The 22,349-nt window shown below is 42.7% G+C and overlaps 1 protein-coding gene across 1 annotated transcript in view; it reads right to left on the reverse strand.

The window, feature by feature from the left end:
* Positions 1-2,748: 2,748 nt before the first annotated feature.
* PARVA (parvin alpha) overlaps positions 2,749-22,349 on the reverse strand; it is a 167,173-nt gene continuing 147,572 nt past the window's right edge. Inside the window, exon 13 of the mRNA XM_069554354.1 lies at positions 2,749-3,567. Within this exon, the coding sequence (XP_069410455.1) occupies positions 3,491-3,567 (77 nt within the window). The 3' untranslated portion in view covers positions 2,749-3,490. The remainder of the gene's footprint in view (positions 3,568-22,349) is intronic.

Here is a 22,349-nt window from a genome sequence, read left to right on the forward strand (position 1 = left end):
AAAACTGCTTGACTTACCGACTCCATCTAGTCTCATTTTCCAGTGGAAAAATAAATTAATGATAATTTAGGGGGAGTGGATTATGTATACATTTGTTCTAGCACTGGAGTAAGGATGATTCATATTTGAACCACAATGTATACATGTCTGAGAGTCAAGTTATTGGAAAATTACAGCCCAGGGATACTGTTGATACAAATAAGCTACAGTGTACTCTGTTGGGTTAACCAGGAAAACCACAACAAAATAAACTGATAATGATAAAGCTAAGCTAACTGTAATTCATAATTAAAAAGTACCAAGAGCAGCAATTGCAAATAGCAACCAACTCGAGACAACATTGATGATGTGCTGATAAAGAGTCCTTCTCCCAGACTTTGGAAATGTCAGCTCTGTGCCTGCACATGTGAAATTGGAGCCTTCTCATAGAGTAGACGGGCTCTGCATGGGTGGCTGGGTTTGTAGAAGGATACTGTGGTCTACTCAGTAACTTTTAGTATTTTCTGAGTCAATTACAAATTAGTAGCCCTAGTAATATGTACAACTACAAGCTTAATCAAACTGTACACCATTCACCATAATGATCCAAAAGAGGCCTTTAAGAAATAAACTCAGTTGAGGAAACAGTGGAATGTTTCTGGTAAAGTCCTCTCCAACCCCCACTCCAGTAGGTCCCAGTCTTGACTGTTTAGAACATTACCTCCTTCTGGAGGGGCTTTCCTTTTCTAGCTCATACAGAGCAGGGGTGTGCATCTGGATTTATAAATTGCTCATGTTCTCAGTTTAATAAGAGTTTTAATACCCAGCACAAAATAATCTCTAAGATAGAACATTAAATGAAAAAAAGCAGTGTGCGTGATAGTATGTATGTTATGCTTTAAAATAGTCTTATATATGTTGACAGACATGTATATACTTTATATTGTTGGGGTATCTGGAAGCAAATACTAGAAACAGAACAAAATAGTTGCCTCTGGAGACAGGTATTGTCTGCTGGGAAAAAGGAGGGAGGAAGGCTGGGTTTTTCACTAGATATTCATACACGCTTTTTGAATTTTGCACAATTTACACATTAACTATTTAAAATATGAAAGAATCTAAATTTAGAAAAGAGGGAAAAAAGGATCCAGTGAGCCTACAGAGACTTGATTTTTGCCTCAGCTTTTTTTTTTTTTCTTTTAAAAGAGACAAAGGTTACGTTTGGTTTATTTGTTTTCTGATGCCTTTTACCCTCCTTCAAGAACAGTCATGTATTAGGCACGAGGTTTCATAATGTAAAGAAAAACCTCTACATGAGATGGCAGGGTTATAAAATCAGGCCCAAGCCCTGGAATTTCAGAGTAAGGTAAAGACCTTGGTCTCAAAACACCATTTTCTGACAGATTGGACCTGCTATTAAAAAAAATTTCCAAGTGTTCTGATGTGTTTTCATATAGTGCATATGTAAAATATAAAAAGGAGTGCTCTTCATAAGTCACTTGTCCACTGTCCATTTGCAGCTTGAATATAAGAAAAACGCACAAAATGGAGACAAAATTCATATAGCAAAGCACATTTAAATGAGTTCATTTCTCTTATTTCATCTGCTTTAGTATTGCTCAAGGAGACAAAGCAATTATTTACGCTGAATCGCTATCAGGAATTTAAAAAAGAGCAAAAAGAAGTACTGTATTTAGTGTTTCTTAATGACAAATGAAGTAGTTCACTAATTATGTAAAAAAGGATTGTATTCTTTTACACAGATTGACACAAGAGAGTACATTTTCTTTGTATCTTAAATGCCGAGTAATACTTCTTTCTTAGAGTGAAATCTCTCCAGAAATAAGTAGTATATTGAAATTATATGGGTTTTGAGTGACTGCAGCGAGACTGCAGAGTAAGAATTGATGAAGCAGGAAGGAAAGTTTGGACAGGACGGAAGGCCTCCCTCTGGGTGTAGTTAGAGATCATGATGAATTCCTCAAATCAGAGAGGGCCTTTGCGCAACTGGGCCTCAAGTAGTGCTAAAGTAGTCACAGACATCCAGACATCCAGGCTGCTGTCCACCTAGCATACTTCAGAAAATTCTACAATGAAGACACATCAGTACAAGTTATTACCTATCCCAAGGCTTTGGTCAACTTAGAGTACAAATGTTAAATACCACAAGCCACATCCCTCGGTCTGAGGATGTCCCCCTGTATGCTAAGTGTGCAAGTATTTGCCCGACGCTTCTTGTCCTCCTAGTCACCCCTGTTCAGCCCCTTTCCTATCCCAGGCCCTGCAGGCTGAGACAACTTGAGCCCTGTATTCCAAACTTGGGTTCATGTAGAGGGGATCCATGTAACCACAAGCCCGCGGGTAACCCACGCAAGGAAACCTACTCAGATTGGGTCTAAATAACTTACATTTTTGCTTGCCTGAATTAGCCAGTAATTGCATGTGGGTAGACTTCGCCAGAAATGGTCTAAATGATCAATTAGAGGGCAAAAAGGAGTTCCTTTCTTAAAAGCTCAAGAGTCCCTGTTGAAGAGCCCTACTTCCCAAGCCCTGCTCGCATGGGCCTGTGCCCAGCTCTCTGCGGTGCCTGGGTATATTGTACATTTGCCTAACGATAATGAATCGAGGACTTATTTTGTAGGAAAATATAGGGCACTTCCATTACATGCAATCAGGCAAAAAGGCTGCAAAATGTGCCACTCCATTAATTTCAAACAGAATCCTTTCCAAATGTCACCCTGAAACCAGAATAAGGGGTTATTACAAATCTGAAGGAATTAAGCGTAATTTTAATTTGTACAAAGGAGTTGAGGGATACGGCTCCTGCCACACACACACTATTAATTGGGCTAAATTTGATTTGCCAATTTCAGTGTGAACCACCGCGTCCTGACCTAGCCTGGCTGGCGCTGAGATCAGGGGGTCCCACCGTCTTGGAGGGCGCAGGTGCACGTGCACGCATATACACACGTGCACACGCAAGCGCAGAAGGTACAGAGAATGGGACATGACGGGCTCGCTATTAACGAATATGGTCTTCAAAGAAGCAAAACAAACGGCAGCTTCTGGCGAGTCACGTAACCTCTCTGAGCCTCAGTTTCCTTATCTGTAAAAGGGGCTGAGAACATCATCAGTGGGAGTCATGAGAATGCGCGAGTTGGAGTAGGTCAGAACACTTAGCGTGGTGCCCAGCCCATAGGTTACACCCATTAAATGGTAGCTCTTATCTTTGTTTTCATCTTCTGAGGGTGGGTGGGCTCTTGTGCCTAAGCTGGTTCCAGATTACACAGAAGGAAATCTGGACCTGGTACCAGGATGGAACAACCTTCATAGCCACTGTGGGGTCAGCCTCAGAGCCTAGGAGGTCAGGTCAGCCCACTGAGGTCACTTCCTTCCTGATCTCAGTTCCCACTATCTCTGGGAAAAGAGCAGCTGGACTTCGAGGGGAGCACAGAGCAGGAGACAGGAATAAGCAGGATAAGGCGCTTCCGGGGACGGTCCAGTCTGACCCTCACTCCACGTTCCGGTACTTGGTGAAGAGGTTATACAACACTCGCAGGGTAGATTTCAGGTCACAGTTGACGATGTCTGCATAGGAAACAAAACAAAAAACACATTGCTTCAGTGGTGCCCAAATTGGCATGGGTCGTCCCCTTCCTCCTGCCACCCACCATGGGTGCCCAGCATGGTCCTGGGGAGGGGTGTGCTCTCCTCTCTCCCACAGGACATCACTGTGTGCTCTTGAAGAGCCAGCTCCCTGTCCTGCTAGGACAGAAGAGCAGCCCCACAAGATGACCAGGGCCAGGTGGGTGTTGAAGGATGGGAGGGCTGTGCAGCAAGACTTCAGAGCAGGGGGCAGTGAGGGGCAGAGGTGCTGGGGTGTGGGTGTTGCACCTCTCACTGAAAGACAGTGGGCCCCAGGGCACTCAGCCTTTGCCCTGGAATCAGCATCTCAGGTGTGAGGACCCTGACCCGACTCTGTCTCTGGTCTCACCTGTGTCTGGGTGCCCCTCTGCCTTTATCCTGCACCACAGCGCCAGCTTGAGTGGTGGAAAGGAGGGGACAGCCTGGGGCTACAGTGGGGGATGAGGCGGTGGCTTAGGACTAAGCCACCTCTCCTTTAAGAAGGAAGGGTGGGCCCCTAGAAGGCATAGGATCCCACCTGGCAGGGGATACTTGGTAGATAGGTGTCATTTGAAAGATTAAGGACAGAGCAAGGTGGCTGGGTTTGAGACTGGGAGCTGGACTCTATTATCAGGAGAATTCCACTGTGGGTCCTGAGCTTTCATGCAACCATTTCCTACCCCTCACTTCCCCTGTCCCCTCTCTCTGTTCCTAGCTTCACTGGTCACTTTCTCTGGCTGCCTCGCGAACCCTCTGCTGACGCTGACTTCTCCACCTTCTCCCCATGAGGCTCTGCTCTGGCCCCTCTGCATTCATGACCCTGCTGGAGACCCTTCCCTGAAGAACCAGCATAGAGAAAACGTAAAGAAAGGAACTCTTTGCCTACTATAGGGCTACATGCTTGTGTCTCTGTCGCTTCCCAAGTCTTTGCGACCCTATGGGCTGTAGTCTGCCAGGCTCCTCTGTCCATGGAATTGTCCAGGCAAGAATAGGTATTGCTACGCCCTCCTCCAGGGCATCTTCCTGACCTGGGGATCATACCCGTGTCTCTTGCATCTCCTGCATTGCAGGTGGATTCTTTACCCACTGAGCCACCTGGGAAGCCCACACAGAGGTACAAACTGTGGTAATTATGAGGAAAAGTTAAAAGAAGAAAAAGGTAAAAGCCTTTCCCTTGTATATGACTATACAAGGCGGGAGAGTTGACGTTGAGGATTACTCAAGTCCTAAAAGGACAAGTGGAGGGAAATTCCAGGAGCTGGGGTGGCTGTTTCCCTTGAACTGGGTGCTAGTTACAGGTGGCTCGTGGACTATTTCACTAACCCACACTTTTATGTGCTGCTCTGTTTATGTGATATTTTTCATGGTAAAAGTTATTAGAAAAAAAAAAACCCTAACTGTGCAGAACGTCAGATGAAGTAAATGGTGTCAGAGAATAGAAAATAATAAATGCTTTAGGATTCAAAAGTGGGAGAGAGGAGGCTGAGCTGCTGTGAGAGAAGGGTTTGGGGACAAGGTCAGGGCTCCTGCAGTGGCCTGGTGAATAGGAACGGGGCTCATTCAGGACCAGCAGAGCGGGAGGCGGGGGCTCCAGTGGCTCCAGGTCTTAGCCTGGGAACCCAGGCAGTTGCGGCCACTGCCATAGTCAGGTGTGCCCAGGTCCCAGCACCGCAAAGATTAAGACCAACTGGGCCATAAGCCGAGGGCCCAGGGCTCGGGAATCTCCTTAGGGCTCTCTCAACTCCTGGAAACCCTCCTGCCTGCTCCTGCCCAGGCCTCGTCTCAGTTGTACACCAATCCTGCTCCACCCTGCTGGGCTCAGACTCTGCTCCAAGCTCTCTTGCTGACAGACCAGGGGCTCAGGGACCAGCCGCCAGGCCCGGAGCGCAGCCCCCTTTCTGCTTCCGTGTTGGTTCCTGCACAGATCTGAGCCTCTAACTGGGATCCTGCCCCGTAGCTGAGACCTGCTACCTCGCCCTGTTCAGGATGAATCACTTTCTGCCAAATACAGTCCCCTGTCCTCCCCTTTCTGCTTGATGTTGAGTGTTCCTTAAATTCCACCCAAGTCAAAGATTAGGGCGTTAGCCTGAGGAGGAGCTGCTAGAGAGGCAGACAGGGGCAAAGGTGAGCTCAACGAGGGAGTGCGAGAAGGGGCAGGTAGGGGAACACTGAGGCCTAACTGGTTCCTGGGGCAGCAGGTTCCTAACTGGGCTGCTCAAAGCCTCTTGCCCTCTCCTGTCCATTGTACTCACTGCAGTTAGACTACTTGGTTTCTGGGTATGGTTGTGCAAGATGCACACTCCACAGTACATTATTCACATTTGCACAGTGTTACCATAGATAACAACATAACTCTGCTCCTAGGAGGTTTCCCTGGTGGCTGAGATGGTAAAGAATGTGCCTATAATGCAAGAGACCTGGGTTTGATCCCTGGGTCGGGAAGATCCCCTGGAATAGGGAATGGCTTCCCACTCCAGTATGCTATGGACAGAGGAGCCTGGTGGGCTACAGTCCATAGGGTCACAAAGAGTCGGACATGACTGAGTGACTAACAGGAGGTGTGCAGCTCACAGCTTGTATGGTCAGACAGCCATGTCACTTAAAGTCCAAAATCCTCATCCAAGGCTTCACAGGGCAGAAGCTGACTCCAGCCCAGCTCTCCAGCCTCCTGCCATGTTCTGCTCATTCACTCTGCGCTGACCACACTGGCTTTCTTTTACAACCTCCCAATAGGCTGTCCTCCATTATCTCAGCCTCTGCACACACTGTTAAACATCTAGACTGTTCTTCCCAAGTAGCTGACTCCTGATCCTCTGTAGACCTCAGCTCAAAGCACTGCCTTCTTCATGAAGTCTTTCTGACACCTGGTCTTGGTGAGGGCACTCTGTCTTATGTTCTCAAAACTCCCACACTCTTCCTTCACAGCACTCTCTCCAGTTCTAAATCAATGATTTGTGTGCTTATTTGATGAAATCTGTCTCTGCCTGGACTCTGAGCAATGTGACCGCAGAGAATTGATCGTGTTTTGCTCCAGTGCCTGGCCTGGTACCTGGCATGCACAGACCTCAGACATATTAGTGGGAGATAAATGAATGAACTGATGCTGAAGCTGAAACTCCAATACTTTGGCCACCTCATGCAAAGAGCTGACTCATGTGAAAAGACCCTGATGCTGGGAAAGATTGAGGGCAGGAGGAAAAGGGGATGACAGAGGATGAGATGTTCGGATGGCATCACTGACTCGATGGACATGTGGGTTTGGGTGGACTCCAGGAGATGGTGATGGACAGGGAGGCCTGGGGTGTTGTGGTTCATGGGGTCACAAAGAGTCGGACATGACTGAGCGACTGAACTGAAATGAATGAATAATTGCCCAGTGTCCAAATCCAGAAAGAGGGGATGACTAATACAGCCATATGCTCCCAAGAAGGTAAGAGCTGGAAAGAGTCTCAGGGGACATGGTCCTACTGGTGGCTTGAGAGAGAGCATGGCCACGTGTAGGTGGAGGCAAAGTGTTCACAGCAGAATGAGCAGTGGCGTGGGTGCAAAGGAGGAACTTGGGAGCCTGATGAAGGACAGACATGGATGGAGATGAGAGGATTTGTTTTTCTCTTTTAAAGATAGGTGAGTTCTAAGGTTGCTTGAGAAAGAAAATGGCCAATATGAGAAAAGGTTTCAAAATGCCCATTTAACCTAATTAATTTTATTTCTTCTTTTATTGAAGTAAGTTGGTTTATAATATTACATTAGTTTCAGGTGCATAACACAGTGATCCAACATTTTCATAGATATACTCCATTGAAAGTCACTAAAAACAATGGCTATATCTTCCTGTGCTGTGGAGTATATCCTTGTTGCTTATTTATTTTATACATAGTAGTTTGTATCTGTTAATCCCCTACCACTATCTTGTTCTCCCTCCTTCCCTTTCCCTCCTGGTAACCACTAGTTTGTTCTCATATCTGCGAGTCTCTATTCTGTTGTATTCATTTATTTATTTTTTTAGATTCTACATATAAGGGAGATCATATGGTATTTGTCTGTCTTTATCTAGCTTATTTCACTAAGCATAATATTCTGTAGGTCTGTCTATGTTGTTGAAAATGACAGTATTTCATTTGTCTTTATGGCTGAGTAGTATTCCATATTATTCATATACCACATTTTCTTAATCCATTGATTTGTTGATGAGCACTTGGGTTGCTTCCATGTCTTGGCTATTGTAAATAGTGCTGCTGTGAACATCAGGTGCATGTATCTTTTTGAACTAGAGATTTCATCTTTTCTAGTTACATACTCAGCAGTGGAATTGCTAGATCATATTGTAGTTCATGCGAAGAGTTGACTCTTTGGAAAAGACTCTGATGCTGGGAGGGGTTGGGGGCAGGAAGAGAAGGGGACGACAGAGGATGAGATGGCTGGATGGCATCACTGACTCGATGGACGTGAGTCTGAGTGAACTCCGGAAGCTGGTGGTGGACAGGGAGGCCTGGCGTGCTGCGATTTCATGGGGTTGCAAAGAGCTGGACACGACTGAGCAACTGAACTGACTGTAGTTCAACTTTTAGTTTTTAAGGAAGCTCCATACTATTTTTCATCAGTTCAATCGCTCAGTCATATCCGACTCTTTGCAACCCCATGGACTGCAGCATGCCAGTCTTCCCTGTCAATCACCAACCCTGGAAGCTTGCTCAAACTCATGTCCATTGAGTCGGTGATGTCATCCAACCCTCTCATCCTCTATTGTCCCCTTCTCCTCCTGCCTTCAATCTTTCCCAACATTAAGGTCTTTTTCAATGAATCAGTTTTTCGCATCAGGTGGTCAAAGTATTGGAGTTTCAGCTTCAGCATCAGTCCTTCCAATGAATATTCAGGACTGATTTCATTTAGGATTGACTGGTTGGATCTCCTTGCAGTCCAAGGGACGCTCAAAGAGTCTTCTCCAACACCACAGTTCAAAAACATCAATTCTTTGGGGCTCAGCTTTCTTTATAGTCCAATGCATATTCATACATGACTACTGGAAAACCCATAGCTTTGACTAGACGGACCTTTGTTGGCAAAGTAATGTCTCTGCTTTTTAACATGCTGTCTAGGTTGCTCATAGCTTTTCTTCCAAGGAGCAAGCGTATTTAATTTCATGGCTGCAGTCACCATCTTCAGTGATTTTGGAGCCCCCCAAAACAAAGTGCTTACTTCAGCAGCACATATACTATTTTCCATAGTGGCTTCAGTAACTTATATTCCTACCAGCAGTGTAGAAGGGTTCCCTTTTCATCCTCTCCAGCATTTACTATTTGCAGATATTTTCCTGATAGCCATTCTGAGAGGTGTGAGGTGCTATCTCTGTTATTCAGATTTGCATTTCTCAGATTAGTGATGCTGAGCCTCTTGTTTCTCATCTGTATATCTTCTTTTAAAAATGTCTGTTTAGGTCTTCTGCTCATCTTTTAATCAGGTTGCTTGACTTTTTGCTATTGAGTTGTATGAGCTACTTATACATTTTGGATGGTGGTTTAGTCACTCAGTTGTGTCTGACACTTTGTAATCCCATGGACTGTAGCCTGCCAGGCTCCTCTGTCCATGGGATTTTCCAGGCAAAAATACTGGAGTGGGTTGCCATTTCCTTCTTCAGGGGAACTTAGCAACCCAGGGATTGAACGCAGGTCTCCTGCATTGCAGGCAGTCTCCTGCATTGTAGTCAGATTCTTTACCAGCTGATCTGCCAGGGGATCCTCCAGTAACCACTTACTGGTAATACAATTTGAAAATATTTTCTCCCATTCAGTAGGTTTTTTTTTTTTTTTTGGTCAATGTTTCTTTTGATGTGCAAGCTTTTAAATTTAAGTCCCATTTATTTATTTTTGCTTTTGTTTCTTTCCTGTTAGGAGAGAGATCTACAAAAATCTGCTACAATCTGTCAAAGAATATCAAAGAATATTTGGCCTGTGTTCTGCTGTAGGAGTTTTACAGTTTCAGGTTTTAAATTTAGGTTTTTAATCCACTTTGAGTTTATTTTTGTATACAATATGAACAAATGTTCTAATTTCTTTCTTTTACATGTAGCTGTCCAGTTTTCCCAGTACAAGTTACTGAAGAGACTGTCTTTTCTCCATTGTACATTTTTGCCTCCTTTGTTGTAGATAAACTGAGCACAAGTCTGTGGGTTTATTTCTGGGCTCTCTACTCTGTTCCACTGATATATATGTCATTTTTATTACTGTAGCTTTGCAATGTAAAGTTATAGCAAATGATTCCCCCAGATTTGTTCTTTATTCTCAAGATTACCTTGGCAATGTGGGGTGTTTTGTGGTTACATATAAATTGTAGGATTATTTTTTCTAGTTCTGTGAAAAGTGTTATGAGTATTTTGGAAGAGATTATGTTAAATCTATAATTGCTTTGAGTGGTATGGACATCTTAACTATTAATTCTTCCAATCCATGAACATGGAATATCTTTCCATTTCTTTGTATCATCTACAATTTCCTTCATAAGTGTTTCACGGTTTTCAAATTGTAGAACTTTCACTTCCTACAACTTTACTGAATTCATTTATTAGTTCTAGTAGTTTTTTGGTGGAGACTTTAGGGTTTTCAAAATATAGTATCGTGTCATCTACAAAGATGATAACACCTTTGTAGTTTTTCTTCCTGTCCAGTTGGATACTTTTTATTTCTCTCTTCTGACTGCTATGGCTAGGACTTCCAACACTGTGTTAACTAGAAGTGATGAAAATGGGCATCCTTGTCTTATTCCAGATTTTAGAGAAAAAGCTTTTTAGCTTTTCACTGTTGAGTATGGAGTTAACTGTGGGTTTATCCTGTTGTTATTCAGTTTCTCAGTTGTGTATGACTCTTTACAACCCCATGAACTGCAGCATGCCAGGCTTCTTTATCCTTCACTAACTCCCAGAGTTTGCTCAAACTCACATCCATTGAGTCCGTGATGCCATCCAGCCATCTCATCCTCTGTCGTCCCCTTCTCCTCCTGCCTTCAATCTTTCCCAGCATCAGGTCTTTTCCAATGAATCCACTCTTTTCATCAGGTGGCCAAAGTATTGGAGCTTCAGCTTCAGTCCTTCCAATGAATATTCAGGGTTGACTTCCTTTAGGATTGACTGGTTTGATCTCCTTGTTGTCCAGGGAACTCTCAATAGTCTTCTCTAGCACCACAGTTCAAAAACATCAATTCTTTGGCACTCAGCTTTTTGTATGGTCCAACTCTCACATGCATACCGAACTCCTGGAAAAACTATACTTTTGACTAGATGAACCTTTGTGGGCAAAGTGATGTCTCTGCTTTTTATATGCTGTCTATGTTTGTCATAGTTTTTCTTCCAAGGAGCAAACATCTATTAATTTCCTGGCTGCAGTCACTGTCTCTAGTGATTTTGGAGCTCCCCAAAATAAAGTCCATCACTGTTTCCATTGTTTCCCCATCTATTTGCCATGATGTGATGGGAACGGATGTCATGATCTTAGTTTTTTGAATGCTAAGTTTTAGGCCAGCTTTTTCACTCACGTCTTTCATCTTCATCAAGAGACTCTTTAGTTCCTTTTCACTTTTGGTCATTAGGGTGGTATCATTTGTGTATATGAGGTTAGTGATATTTCTCCTGGAAATCTTGATTCCAGTTTGTGATTCATCCAGCTCAGCATTTCTCATGATGTACTCTGCATGTAAGTTAAATAAGCAGAGTGACAATGTACAGCCTTGAGATACTCCTTTCCCAATTTGAAACCAGTCCATTGTTCCCTGTCTGGTTCTAACTGTGGTTCTTTGACCTGCATACAGGTTTCTCAGGAAGCAGGTAATGTGGTCTGGTATTCCCATCTCTTGAAGAAGTTTCCACAGTTTGTTGTGATCCACACAGTCAAAGGCTTTAGCATAGTCAATGAAGCAGAAGTAGATGTTTTTTCTGGAATTCTCTGGCTTTTTCTATAATCCAACAGATGTTGGCAATTTGCCTTTTCTAAATCCATGTTGTGCATGTGGAAGTTCTCCGTCACGTACTGCTGAAGCCTAGTTTGAAGGATTTTGAGCATTACCTTCCTAGCATGTGAAATGAGAGGATAATTGTGCAGCAGTTTGAACATTCTTTGGCATTGCCTTTCTTTGGGATTGGAATGAAAACCAACCTCTTCCAATCCTGTGACCACTGCTGAGTTTTCCAAATTTGCTGGTATATTGAGTGCAGCACTTTCACAGCATCATCTTTTAGGATTTGAAATAGTTCAACTGGAATTCCATCACCTCCACTAGCTCTGTTCATTGTAATGCTTTCTAAGGCCCACTTGACTTCATACTCCAGGATGTCTGGCTCTAGGTGAGTGACCACACCATTGTGGTTATTCAGGCCATTAAGACCTTTTCTGTACAGTTCTGTGTATTTCTGCCACCGCTTCTTACTCTCTTCTGCTTCTGTTAGGTCCTTACTGTTTCTGTCCTTTATCATGCCCATCTTTGCATGAAATGTTCCCTTGTTATCTCTAATTTTCTTAAAGAGATCTCTAGTTTTTCCTGTTCTATTGTTTTTTTTCCATTTCTTTGCATTGTTCACTTAAAAAGGCTTTCTTATCTTAAATCACCTTTATTGTATCAAGATATGTTCCTTCTATACCAACTTTGAGAATTTTTTTTTATCATGAATGGATGTTGAATATTGTCAAATAGTGGCACAGAGGTTAAAGCATCTGCCTGCAATGTGGGAGACCTGGGTTCGATCCCTGGGTTGGGAAGATCCCCTAGAGAAGGAAATGGCAACCCACTCCAGTATTCTTGCCTGGAGAATCCCATTGAGGGAGGAGCTTGGTGGGCTACAGTCCACGGGTGGCAAAGTCAGACACGACTGAGTGACTTCACTTTCACTTTCACCTTTTGTGTCTACTGAGATGATCATATGATTTTTATCCTTCCTTTTTTTAATGTGATGTAGCACATTGATTTAGGGATACTGACGAACAAAGCTAGTGGAGGTGATGGAATTCCAGTTGAGCTATTTCAAATCCTGAAAGATGATGCTGTTGAAGTGCTGCACTCAGTATGCCAGCAAAGTTGGAAAATTCAGCAGTGGCCACAGGACTGGAAAAGGTCAGTTTTCATTCCAATCCCAAAGAAAGCCAATGCCAAAGAATGCTCAAACTACTGCACAACTGCATTCATCTCACATGCTAGTAAAGTAATGCTCAAAATTCTCCAAGCCAGGCTTCAGCAATATGTGAACCATGGTTTTAGAAAAGGCAGAGGAACCAGAGATCAAATTGCCAACATCCACTGGATCATGGAAAAAGCAAGAGAGTTCCAGAAAAACATCTATTTCTGCTTTATTGACTATGCCAAAGCCTTTGACTGTGTGGATCACAATCAACTGTGGAAAAGTCTGAAAGAGATGGGAATACCAGACCACCTGACCTGCCTCTTGAGAAATCTGTATGCAGGTCAGAAAGCAACAGTTAGAACTGGACATGGAACAACAGACTGGTTCCAAATAGGAAAAGGAGTACGTCAAGGCTGTATCTTGTCACCCTGCTTATTTAACTTCTATGCAGAGTACATCATGAGAAACGCTGGACTGGAAGAAATACAAGCTGGAATCAAGATTGCCGGGAGAAATATCAATAACCTCAGATATGCAGATGACACCACCCTTATGGCAGAACATGAAGAGGAGCTAAAAAGCCTCTTGATGAAAGTGAAAGAGGAGAGCAAAAAAGTTGGCCTAAAGCTCAACATTCAGAAAATGAAGATCATGGCATCTGCTCCTATCACTTTATGGGAAATAGATGGGGAAACAGTGGAAACAGTGTCAGACTTTTATTTTTTGGGGCTCCAGAATCACTGCAGATGGTGACTGCAGCCATGAAATTAAAAGATGCTTACTTCTTGGAAGAAAAGTTATGACCAACCTAGGTAGCATATTCAAAAGCAGAGACATTACTATGCCGACTAAGGTCCATCTAGTCAAGGCTATGGTTTTTCCGGTGGTCATGTATGGATGTGAGAGTTGGACTGTGAAGAAGGCTGAGTGCCAAAGAATTGATGCTTTTGAACTGTGGTGTTGGAGAAGACTCTTGAGAATCCCTTGGACTGCAAGGAGATCTAACCAGTCCACTCTGAAGGAGATCAACCCTGGGATTTCTTTGGAAGGAATGATACTAAAGCTGAAACTCCAGTACTTTGGCCACCTTGTGAGAAGAGTTGACTCATTGGAAAAAACTCTGATGCTGGGAGGGTTTGGGGGCAGGAGGAGAAGGGGATGACCGAGGATGAGATGGCTGGATGGCATCACTGACTCGATGGACTTGAGTCTGAGTGAACTCCAGGAGATGGTGTTGAACAGGGAGGCCTGGTGTGCTGTGATTCATGGGGTAGCAAAGAGTTGGACACGACTGAGCAACTGAACTGAACTGAATTGAACTATCCTTGCATTCCTGGGATAAATCCCATTTAATTTGGGGATTTTTATATTGTTGAATTTGGGTAATATTTTGTCATGAATTTTTACGTATATTTATCTTAGATATTGGCCTGTAATTTTTTATTTTTTGTAGTATCTTTGCCTGATTTTGGTATCTGGGTCATGATGACCTTGTAGAATGAATTTATGAATGCCCCCCTCTCTTCAGTGTTTTATAACAGTTGAGAAGGATGATATAAGTTCTTTGTGCTATACAGTAGGACCTTGTTCTTTATCCATTCCATATATAATAGCTTACCTCTGCTAACTCGAACCTCCTACTTGATCTCTTCCCCAACCCCCTCTACCTTGGCAACCACAAGTCTGTTCTCTATGAGTCTGTTTACGTTTTGTAGATATGTTCATTTGTGCCATATTTTAGATTCCATATATAAGTGATTACATATGGTATTTATTTTTCTTTTTTCTGACTTCACTTGGTATGATAATCTCTAGTTGTGCCTGTGTTGCTGCCAAGGGAATCATTCCTTTTTACGGCTGAGTAGTATTCCATTGTATATTGATATATGTATGGATTCTTCTTTATTCATTTGCTGTCAATGGACATTTAGGTTATTTCCATGTCTTGGCTATTATGAAGAGTGCTGCTGTGAACACAGGGGCGCATGTAGCTCTTTGGATTATAGTTTTGTCCAGAAGTATTCTGAGGAGTGAGACTGCTGGGTCATATGGTAATTCTGTTTTTTGTTCTCCGAGGAACCTCCATACTGTTTCCCATAGTGGCTGTACCAACTTACATCCCCACCAAAGTGCAGGAGAGTTCCCTTTTCTCCACATCCTCTCCAGCATTTGTTATTTGTGGAGTTTTAAAAATAATTTTATTTACTTATCCATTATTTTTGGCTGTGGTGGGTCTTTGTTGCTGTGCAGGGGCTTTTCTCCAGTCGTGGCAAGCAGGGACCACCCTCTAGCTGCGGTGCACAGGCTCCTCATTGTGGTGGCCCCTCTTGCTGCAGGGCACACAAGCCTCAGCAGTGCAGCACGTGGGCTCAGCAGTGGCAGATCCAGGGCTCTGGAGCACAGGCTCACTAGTTGCGGTGCATGGACTTAGTCACTCTGCGGCACATGGGCTCTTCCCCGATCAGGGACTGAACATGTGTCTTCTGCATTAGCAGGTGGATTCCTTACCACGGACTGAGCCACAAGGGAGTTTTTAATGATGACTGTTCTGACTGGTGTGAAGTGGTACCTCACTGTAGTTCTGACTCGCATTTCTCTAGTCATTAGCAAGACTGAGCATCTTTCCATGTGTCTTGACCATTGTTATTTCTTCTCTGGAGAAAGATCTGTGTAGGTCTTCTACCCATTTTTGGATTGCATTGTTTGTTTTTTGTTGTTCTTGAGCTGTATGAGCTGCTGTGTATTTTGGTAATTACACGCCTTTGTCAGTCACATCACTTGCAAATATTTTCTCCTATTTTGTACATTGTCTTTTTAAAAATGGTTTCCTTTTCTATGCAGAAGCTTGTAAGTTTGGTTAGGACCCATTTGTATATTTTTGTTTTTATTTCTATTGCCTTGGGAGACTGACCTAAGAAAACACTGGTACGAATTAAGTCAGGGTATGCTGTGCCTATGATCTCTCTAGGAATTTTATGGTGTCATGTTTTATGTTTAAGTCTTTAAGCCATTTTGAGTTTATTTTTGTGTATGGTGAGAGAAGGTGTGTTCTAACTTCACTGACTTATATGCAGCCCTTCAACTTTCCCAACACCATTTGTTAAAGAGACTGTCTTAATTCCCATAGTATATCCTCGCTTCGTTTATCAAAAATAAAGTTACTGGAGGTGTTTGGGTTTATTTCTGGGTTCTCTATTCTGTTCCATTGATCCATCTGGCTGTTTCTGTGCCAGTACCACACTGTCTTCAATTACTGAAACTTTGTAGTAACCAAAAGTCTGGGAGGATTATGCCTTCTGCTTCGTTCTTTTTCTTCAGAATTGTTTTGGCAATCATGGATCTTTTATGATTTCACATACATTTTAGGATTATTTGTTCTAGTTCTTTGAAATATGTCATGAGTGACAGGATTGTATTAAATCTGGAGATTTCTTTGGGTTGTGTGGAGAAGGAAATGGCAACCCACTCCAGTATCCTTGCCTAGAGAATTCTATGGACAGAGGAGCCTGGTGGACTATAGTCCATGGGGTTGCAAAGAGTCTGACATGACCGAGCAACTGACACACACACTTGGGTTGTATGGCCATTTTAACAATATGAATTCTTCGAATCCAAGGGCATGGGATATCTCTCCACTCCTCTGAATCATCTTCAATTTCCTTTATTGATGTTTTATAGTCATCAGTGTATAAGTCTTCCATTTCTTTTGTAAGGTTTATTCTAAGTATTTCTTTTTTGGGAATTCAACTTTGAATGGTCTTTTTTTTTTAATGCTGCTTCTAGAATATTTATCTTAAACTTTATCTATGTACTTCTGGCTGTGCCAGATCTTCATTGCTGTGTGCGGGCTTTCTCTACTCGTGGCGAGCAGGGGCTCTCTAGCTGCGGCGCATGGGCTTCCGAGGGTGCTGGCTTCCCTTGTTGTGCAGCATGGGCTCTAGGGCTCTCAGACTTCAGGAGCTGTTTCACATGGGCTCAGCTACCCTATGGCATGCGGAATCTTCCTGAACTAGGGATCGAGCCTGTGTCCCTTGCATTGGCAGGTGGATTCCCAACCACTGGGCCACTATGAAAGTCTGGTACTGTTTTTCACATTCCCTTTCTGATATTTCATTGTTAGTGTAAACAAATGCAATGGACTTTTGTACGTTAATCTAATATCCTGCTACCTTGCTGAATGTATCAGTTCTAGTAGTTTTTGTGTGTAGTCTTTAGGGTTTTCTATATATAGAGAATCGTGACATCTGCATGTAATGACAATTTTACCTCTTCCTTCCCATTCGGATAACTTTTATTTCTTTTTCTCATCTGATTGCTGTGGTTGGCAGGACTTCCAATACTATGTTGATTAAAAGAGGTGAAAGTGTATGTCCTTGTTCCAGATTTTAGCAGGAAGACTTTTAGCTTTCATTATTATTATATTGGCTATAGATTTGTCATGAATAGCTTTTATTATGTTGAGAGATGATCCCCCAATACCCACATTGGTGAGAGTTTTTAACATGAATGGATGTTGACTATTATCATATGCTTCTTTGGCATCTGTTGAGATGATCATGTGGTTTTTGTCTTTTCTTTTGTATGTGGTGTATCACATTGACCGATTTGCATATGCTGAAGCATCCTTGTGTACTGGGGATAAATCCATTTGGTTGTGGTCTATGATCTTTTTCATATGCTGTTGGATTCAGTTTGCTAATGTTTTGATGAGAATTTTTATATCTATATTCATCAAAGATAATAGCCTGTGGTTTTCTTTTTTGGTAGTATCTTTATCAGGTATTGGTATCAGGGTGATGGTGGCTTCAGACAATGTCTTTGGGAGTGTTCCCCCCTCTTCAGTTTTTTGGAGGAGTTTGAGAAGGATTGGTGTAAGTTCTCCTTTGTTTGGCAGAACTGCCTGTGAAGCCATCTGGTCCTGGACTTTTATTTGTACGGAGTTTTAAAATGACAGATTCTGTTTCATCTCTGGACTTCCCTGGTGACTCAGTGGTAAAGAATCCACCTACCAGTTTGATCTCTGGGCCGGGAAGATATTCTAGAGAAGGAAATGGCAACCCACTCCCATATTCTTGCCTGGCAAATCTCATGGACATAGGAGCCTGGTGGGCTCTAGTCCATGGCATCACAAAAGAGTAGGACGTGACTCAGCAACTAAACAACAACAACAAAAATTTCATCCCTAGTGATAGGTCAGTTCAAACTGTCGTTTTGATTCAATTTTTGTGGGCTTTCTATTTCTAGAAACTTGTCCATTTCTTCTAGGTTGTCAAATTTGTTTGCATATAATTGTCTCTAGTGAATCAGTTATAAATATATATATTGCTATTTGCTGCTTAGTTGTGTACAACTCTTTGTGATTTCATGAATGGCAGCACGCCAGGCTTGCCTATCCTTCACTATCTTCTGGAGATTAAATCAGACTCATATCCATTGAGTCAATGATGCCATCCAACCATCTCATCACCCCCTTCTCCTCTTGCCCTCAATTTTTTCCAGAATCTGGGTCTTTTCCAATGAATCTGCTCTTTACATCAGGTGGCCAAAGTATTGGAGTGTCAATTAATATTCAGGACTGATTTCCTTTAGGACTGACTGGTTTGATCTCCTCGTTCAGGGGACTCTCAAGAGTCTTCTTCAACACTACAGTTGGAAAGCATCAGTTCTTCAGTGCTCAGCCTTCTTTATGGTCCAACTCTCACATCTGTACATAACTACTGGAAAAACCATAGCTTTGATTAGACGGACTTTTGTTGGCAAAGTGATGTCTCTGCTTTTTAATATGCTGTCTAGGTTTGTCATTGCTTTTCTTCTAAGGAGCAAATGTCTTTTAACTTTGTGGCTACAGTCACTGTCCACAGTGATTTTGGAGCCTAAGGAAATAGTCTGTCACTGTTTCCACTGTTTCCCCATCTATTTGCCATGAAGTGATAGGACTGGATGCCATGATCTTAGTTTTTTGAATGTTGAGTTTTAGGCCAGCTTTTTCACTCTTCTCTTTTAACTTCATTAAGAGGCTCTTTAGTTCCTCTTCACTTTCTGCCATTAAAGGAGTATCACCTGCATATCTGAAGTTGTTGATATTTCTACCGGCAATCTTGATTCCAGCTTGTGTTTCTTCTAGCTCAGTGTTTCTCATGATGTACTCTGCATATAAGTTAAATAAGCAGGGTGACAATATACAGCCTTGATGTACTCCTTTCCTGATTTGGAACCAGTCTGTTGTTCTGTGTCCCGTTCTAACTGTTGCTTCTTGACCGGCATATAGGTTTCTCAGGAGGTAGGTAAGGTGGTCTGGTTCCCATCTCTTTAAGAATTTTCCACAGTTTGTTGTGATCCACATAGTCAAAGGCTTTAGCGTAGTCAATGAAGCTGAAGTAGATGTTTTTCTGTAATTCTCTTGCTTTTTTTGTGATCCAACAGATGTTGGCAATTTGATCTCTGGTTGTTCTGCTTTTTCTAAAACCATCTTGTACATGTGGAAGTTCTCAGTTCATATACTATGAAGCTTAGCTTGAAGAATTTGGGGCATTATCTTGCTAGCATGTGAAATAAGTGCAATTGTGTGGTAGTTTGAACATTCTTTCCCATTGCTGTTCTTTGAGACTGGAATGAAAACTGACCTCTTCCAGTCCTGTGACCACTGTTGAGTTTTCCAAATTTGCTGGTATATTGAGTGCAGCACTTCAACAGCATCATCTTTTAGGATTTGAAATAATTCACCTGCAATTCCATTACCTCCACTAGCTTTGTTCATACCAATGCTTCCTAAGGCCCACTTGACTTTGCACTCCAAGATATCTGGCTCTAGGTGAGTGATTAAACCATTGTGGTTATCTTGGTCATTAACAACTTTTTTTGTACAGTTCTTCTATATATTCTTGCCACTTCTTAATCTCTTCTACTTCTGTTAGGTCCATCCTGTTTCTGTCCTTTATCATGCCCCTTTGCATGAAATGTTCCCTTGATACCTCTAATTTTCTTAAAGCAATCTCTAGTTTTTCAGATTCTGTTGTTTTCCTCCATTTCTTTACATTGTTCACTTAAGAAGGCTTTCTTACCCTCCTTGCTGTTCTTTGGAATTCTGCATTCAGATGGATATATCTTTCCTTGTCTCCTTTGCCTTTCACTTCTCTTCTTTTCTCAGCTATTTGTAAAGCCTCCTCAGACAATCATTTTGCCTTGTTGCATTTCCTTTTCTTGGGGATGGTTTTGATCACTGCCTCCTGTACAATGTTATGAACCTCCATCCATAGTTCTTCAGGCACTCTATCAGGTCTTATCCCTTGAATCTATTTGTCACTTCCACTGTATAATCATAAAAGGGATTAGATTTAGGTCATATCTTAATGGCCTAGTGGTTTTCCCTACTTTCTTCAATTAAGGCTGAATTTTGCAGTAAGGAGTTCATGATCTGAGCCATAGTCAGCTCCTGTTCCTGTTTTTGCTGACTGTATAGAGCCTCTCCATCTTTGGCCACAAAAAATACCATCAACCTGAATTTGATCTTGACCATCTGATGATGTCCATATGCAGAGTCATCTTTTGTGTTGTTGGAAGAGGGTGTTTGCTATGACCAGTGCATTCTTTTGGCAAAACTCTGTTAGCCTTTGCCCTGCTTCATTTTGTACTCCAAGGCCAAACTTGCCTGTTACTCCAGGCTTCACTTCCTACTTTTGCATTGCAGTCCCGTTTGATGAAAAAGACATCTTTTTTTTTCTTGTTGTTAGTTCTAGAAGGTCTTGTAGGTCTCCATAGAACCATTCAACATATACATATATCACTCTTTTAAAAATTCTTGTCCCATGTAGGTCATTATAGGGTATTGAGAAGAATTCCCCATTCTATACAGTAGATCCTTATTAGTTATCTCTTTTATATATAGTAGTGTGTTTATAATAATTAAGATTATATGTGTATAATCCCAGTCTCTCAATTTATGTCTCCACCCCTTCCTCCCCCCTACCATAACCATAAATTTGTATTCTACATCTGTGACTATTTCTGGGTTGTGAACAGGTTCATTTGTAACATTTTTTTAGATTCCACATATAGGTTATATTGTTTGATTTTTTTCTCTGACTTACTTTACTCAGTAGACAATCTCTAGGTACATGAGTTTTCATGCAAATGACATTATTTAACTGTTTTTTTTGTATGGCTGAATAATATTCCATGTATATATGTGCTATATCTTCTTTATCCATTCCTCTGCTGATGGACATTTAGGTTGCTTCTGTGTCCTGGCTATTGTATATTATGCTGCAATGAACATAAGGGTGTATGCATCTATCTCAATTATGGTTTTCTCCAGATATATGCACAGGAGTGGGACTGCAGGATCATATGGTAGTTCTATTTTTAGTTTTTTAAGGAACCTCCATACTGTAATCCATAGTGGCTGTTCAATTTACATTCCTACCAACAATGTATGAGGGTTCCCTCTCTCCACACTCCTTCTGATCAGTTTTTTAAAATTTTAGTTCTTATTAAAATCTCACTGTATTAATCTATTCTTTTCCCTAATACACTTTGCATTCTTATTACTAATGCTTTGAACTCTTTATTAAGTAAATTACTTCCATTTCATTGTTTCTTTTCCACGGGTTTTCTCTTGTTCTTTCAATTGAAATAAATTCCTGTATCTTGTCATCTTGCTTAACTTGCTCTGTCCCTGTGAGATTAGGTGAAAGTTACCGACTCCATGGATGTCCTTGTGTGGAAGTGACTATGCAGTCTGCATGTGTCCCGTGGCTTTGGTGGGAGAGCTGGGTCTGACATGAGCGTGGGTCACATCTTTCCCCACGGTGTTCTGGCAGGCGTCATGCTGGCAGGAGGTGGGGTTGGGAGATGGGGGGGCTAGATGTAGAGCTAGGTGTGAGCTGGGCCTTCTGCTTTGCTCAGTGGCTGCTATCACCCTATTGGGAGAGAGGCTGGGTCCCAAGTTGCTGAAGCAGAAGCCCTCAGGTGGGAACTGAACTGGCTCTGTTCCCCATAAGTGTGTGATCTTCCCCGCCCATCGCCTCTCCCTAGAGCAGAGCAGGATTGGGCTGGACTGGGTCTCAGAGGTGGTCTATGTGTGGGCTGTGGAGGTCCCAGCCCTAGTTAGGGTCTTAGACCACTTCTGATGTGCTGGCTCCATAAGCACCAGAAGAAGTTTCCCCTGCCACTTTCAGAGGCTGTTCCATGTCCAAACCAGCTCCCTCCCTCAAAACTGAGCATTCCCCTGGGCCGCAGCAGCCCTTGCCTTAGCATGGAGCAGCATCACGGAGCAAGTGGGGCTGCAGCGGTACTCATCGCAGGCTGGGGCATATGCTGGGGCAGTTATGGCAAACCAGCCAGGGTCCCCTGCTGTTTGTCTGCTTCCTCTGCCTTGTTTTGAGAGCTAGCAAGTGTGTTCCTCATGAGAAGAGTCTAGGTTTCATATAGCCCTCCTATTTGTCCTACTGATTTTCAAACCTAAGGGGACTCATCCACCTGGTGTCAGATTCCAGGGCCAGGGTGCCCAATATGTGGCTCAGACTGCTCCCTCCCCAGGGAGGATCTCTGTCCATGTGATCCCCCTCCTCATATGCATCCCCTCCCAGGAGCAGAGGTCCTTGATTGCTTCCCTTCCTTTCCTACCCAGTTCTGTGCGGATCTTTTA

The sequence above is a fragment of the Ovis canadensis genome, chromosome 15, assembly GCF_042477335.2.
Source record: "Ovis canadensis isolate MfBH-ARS-UI-01 breed Bighorn chromosome 15, ARS-UI_OviCan_v2, whole genome shotgun sequence".
Lineage (NCBI taxonomy): Eukaryota > Metazoa > Chordata > Mammalia > Artiodactyla > Bovidae > Ovis > Ovis canadensis.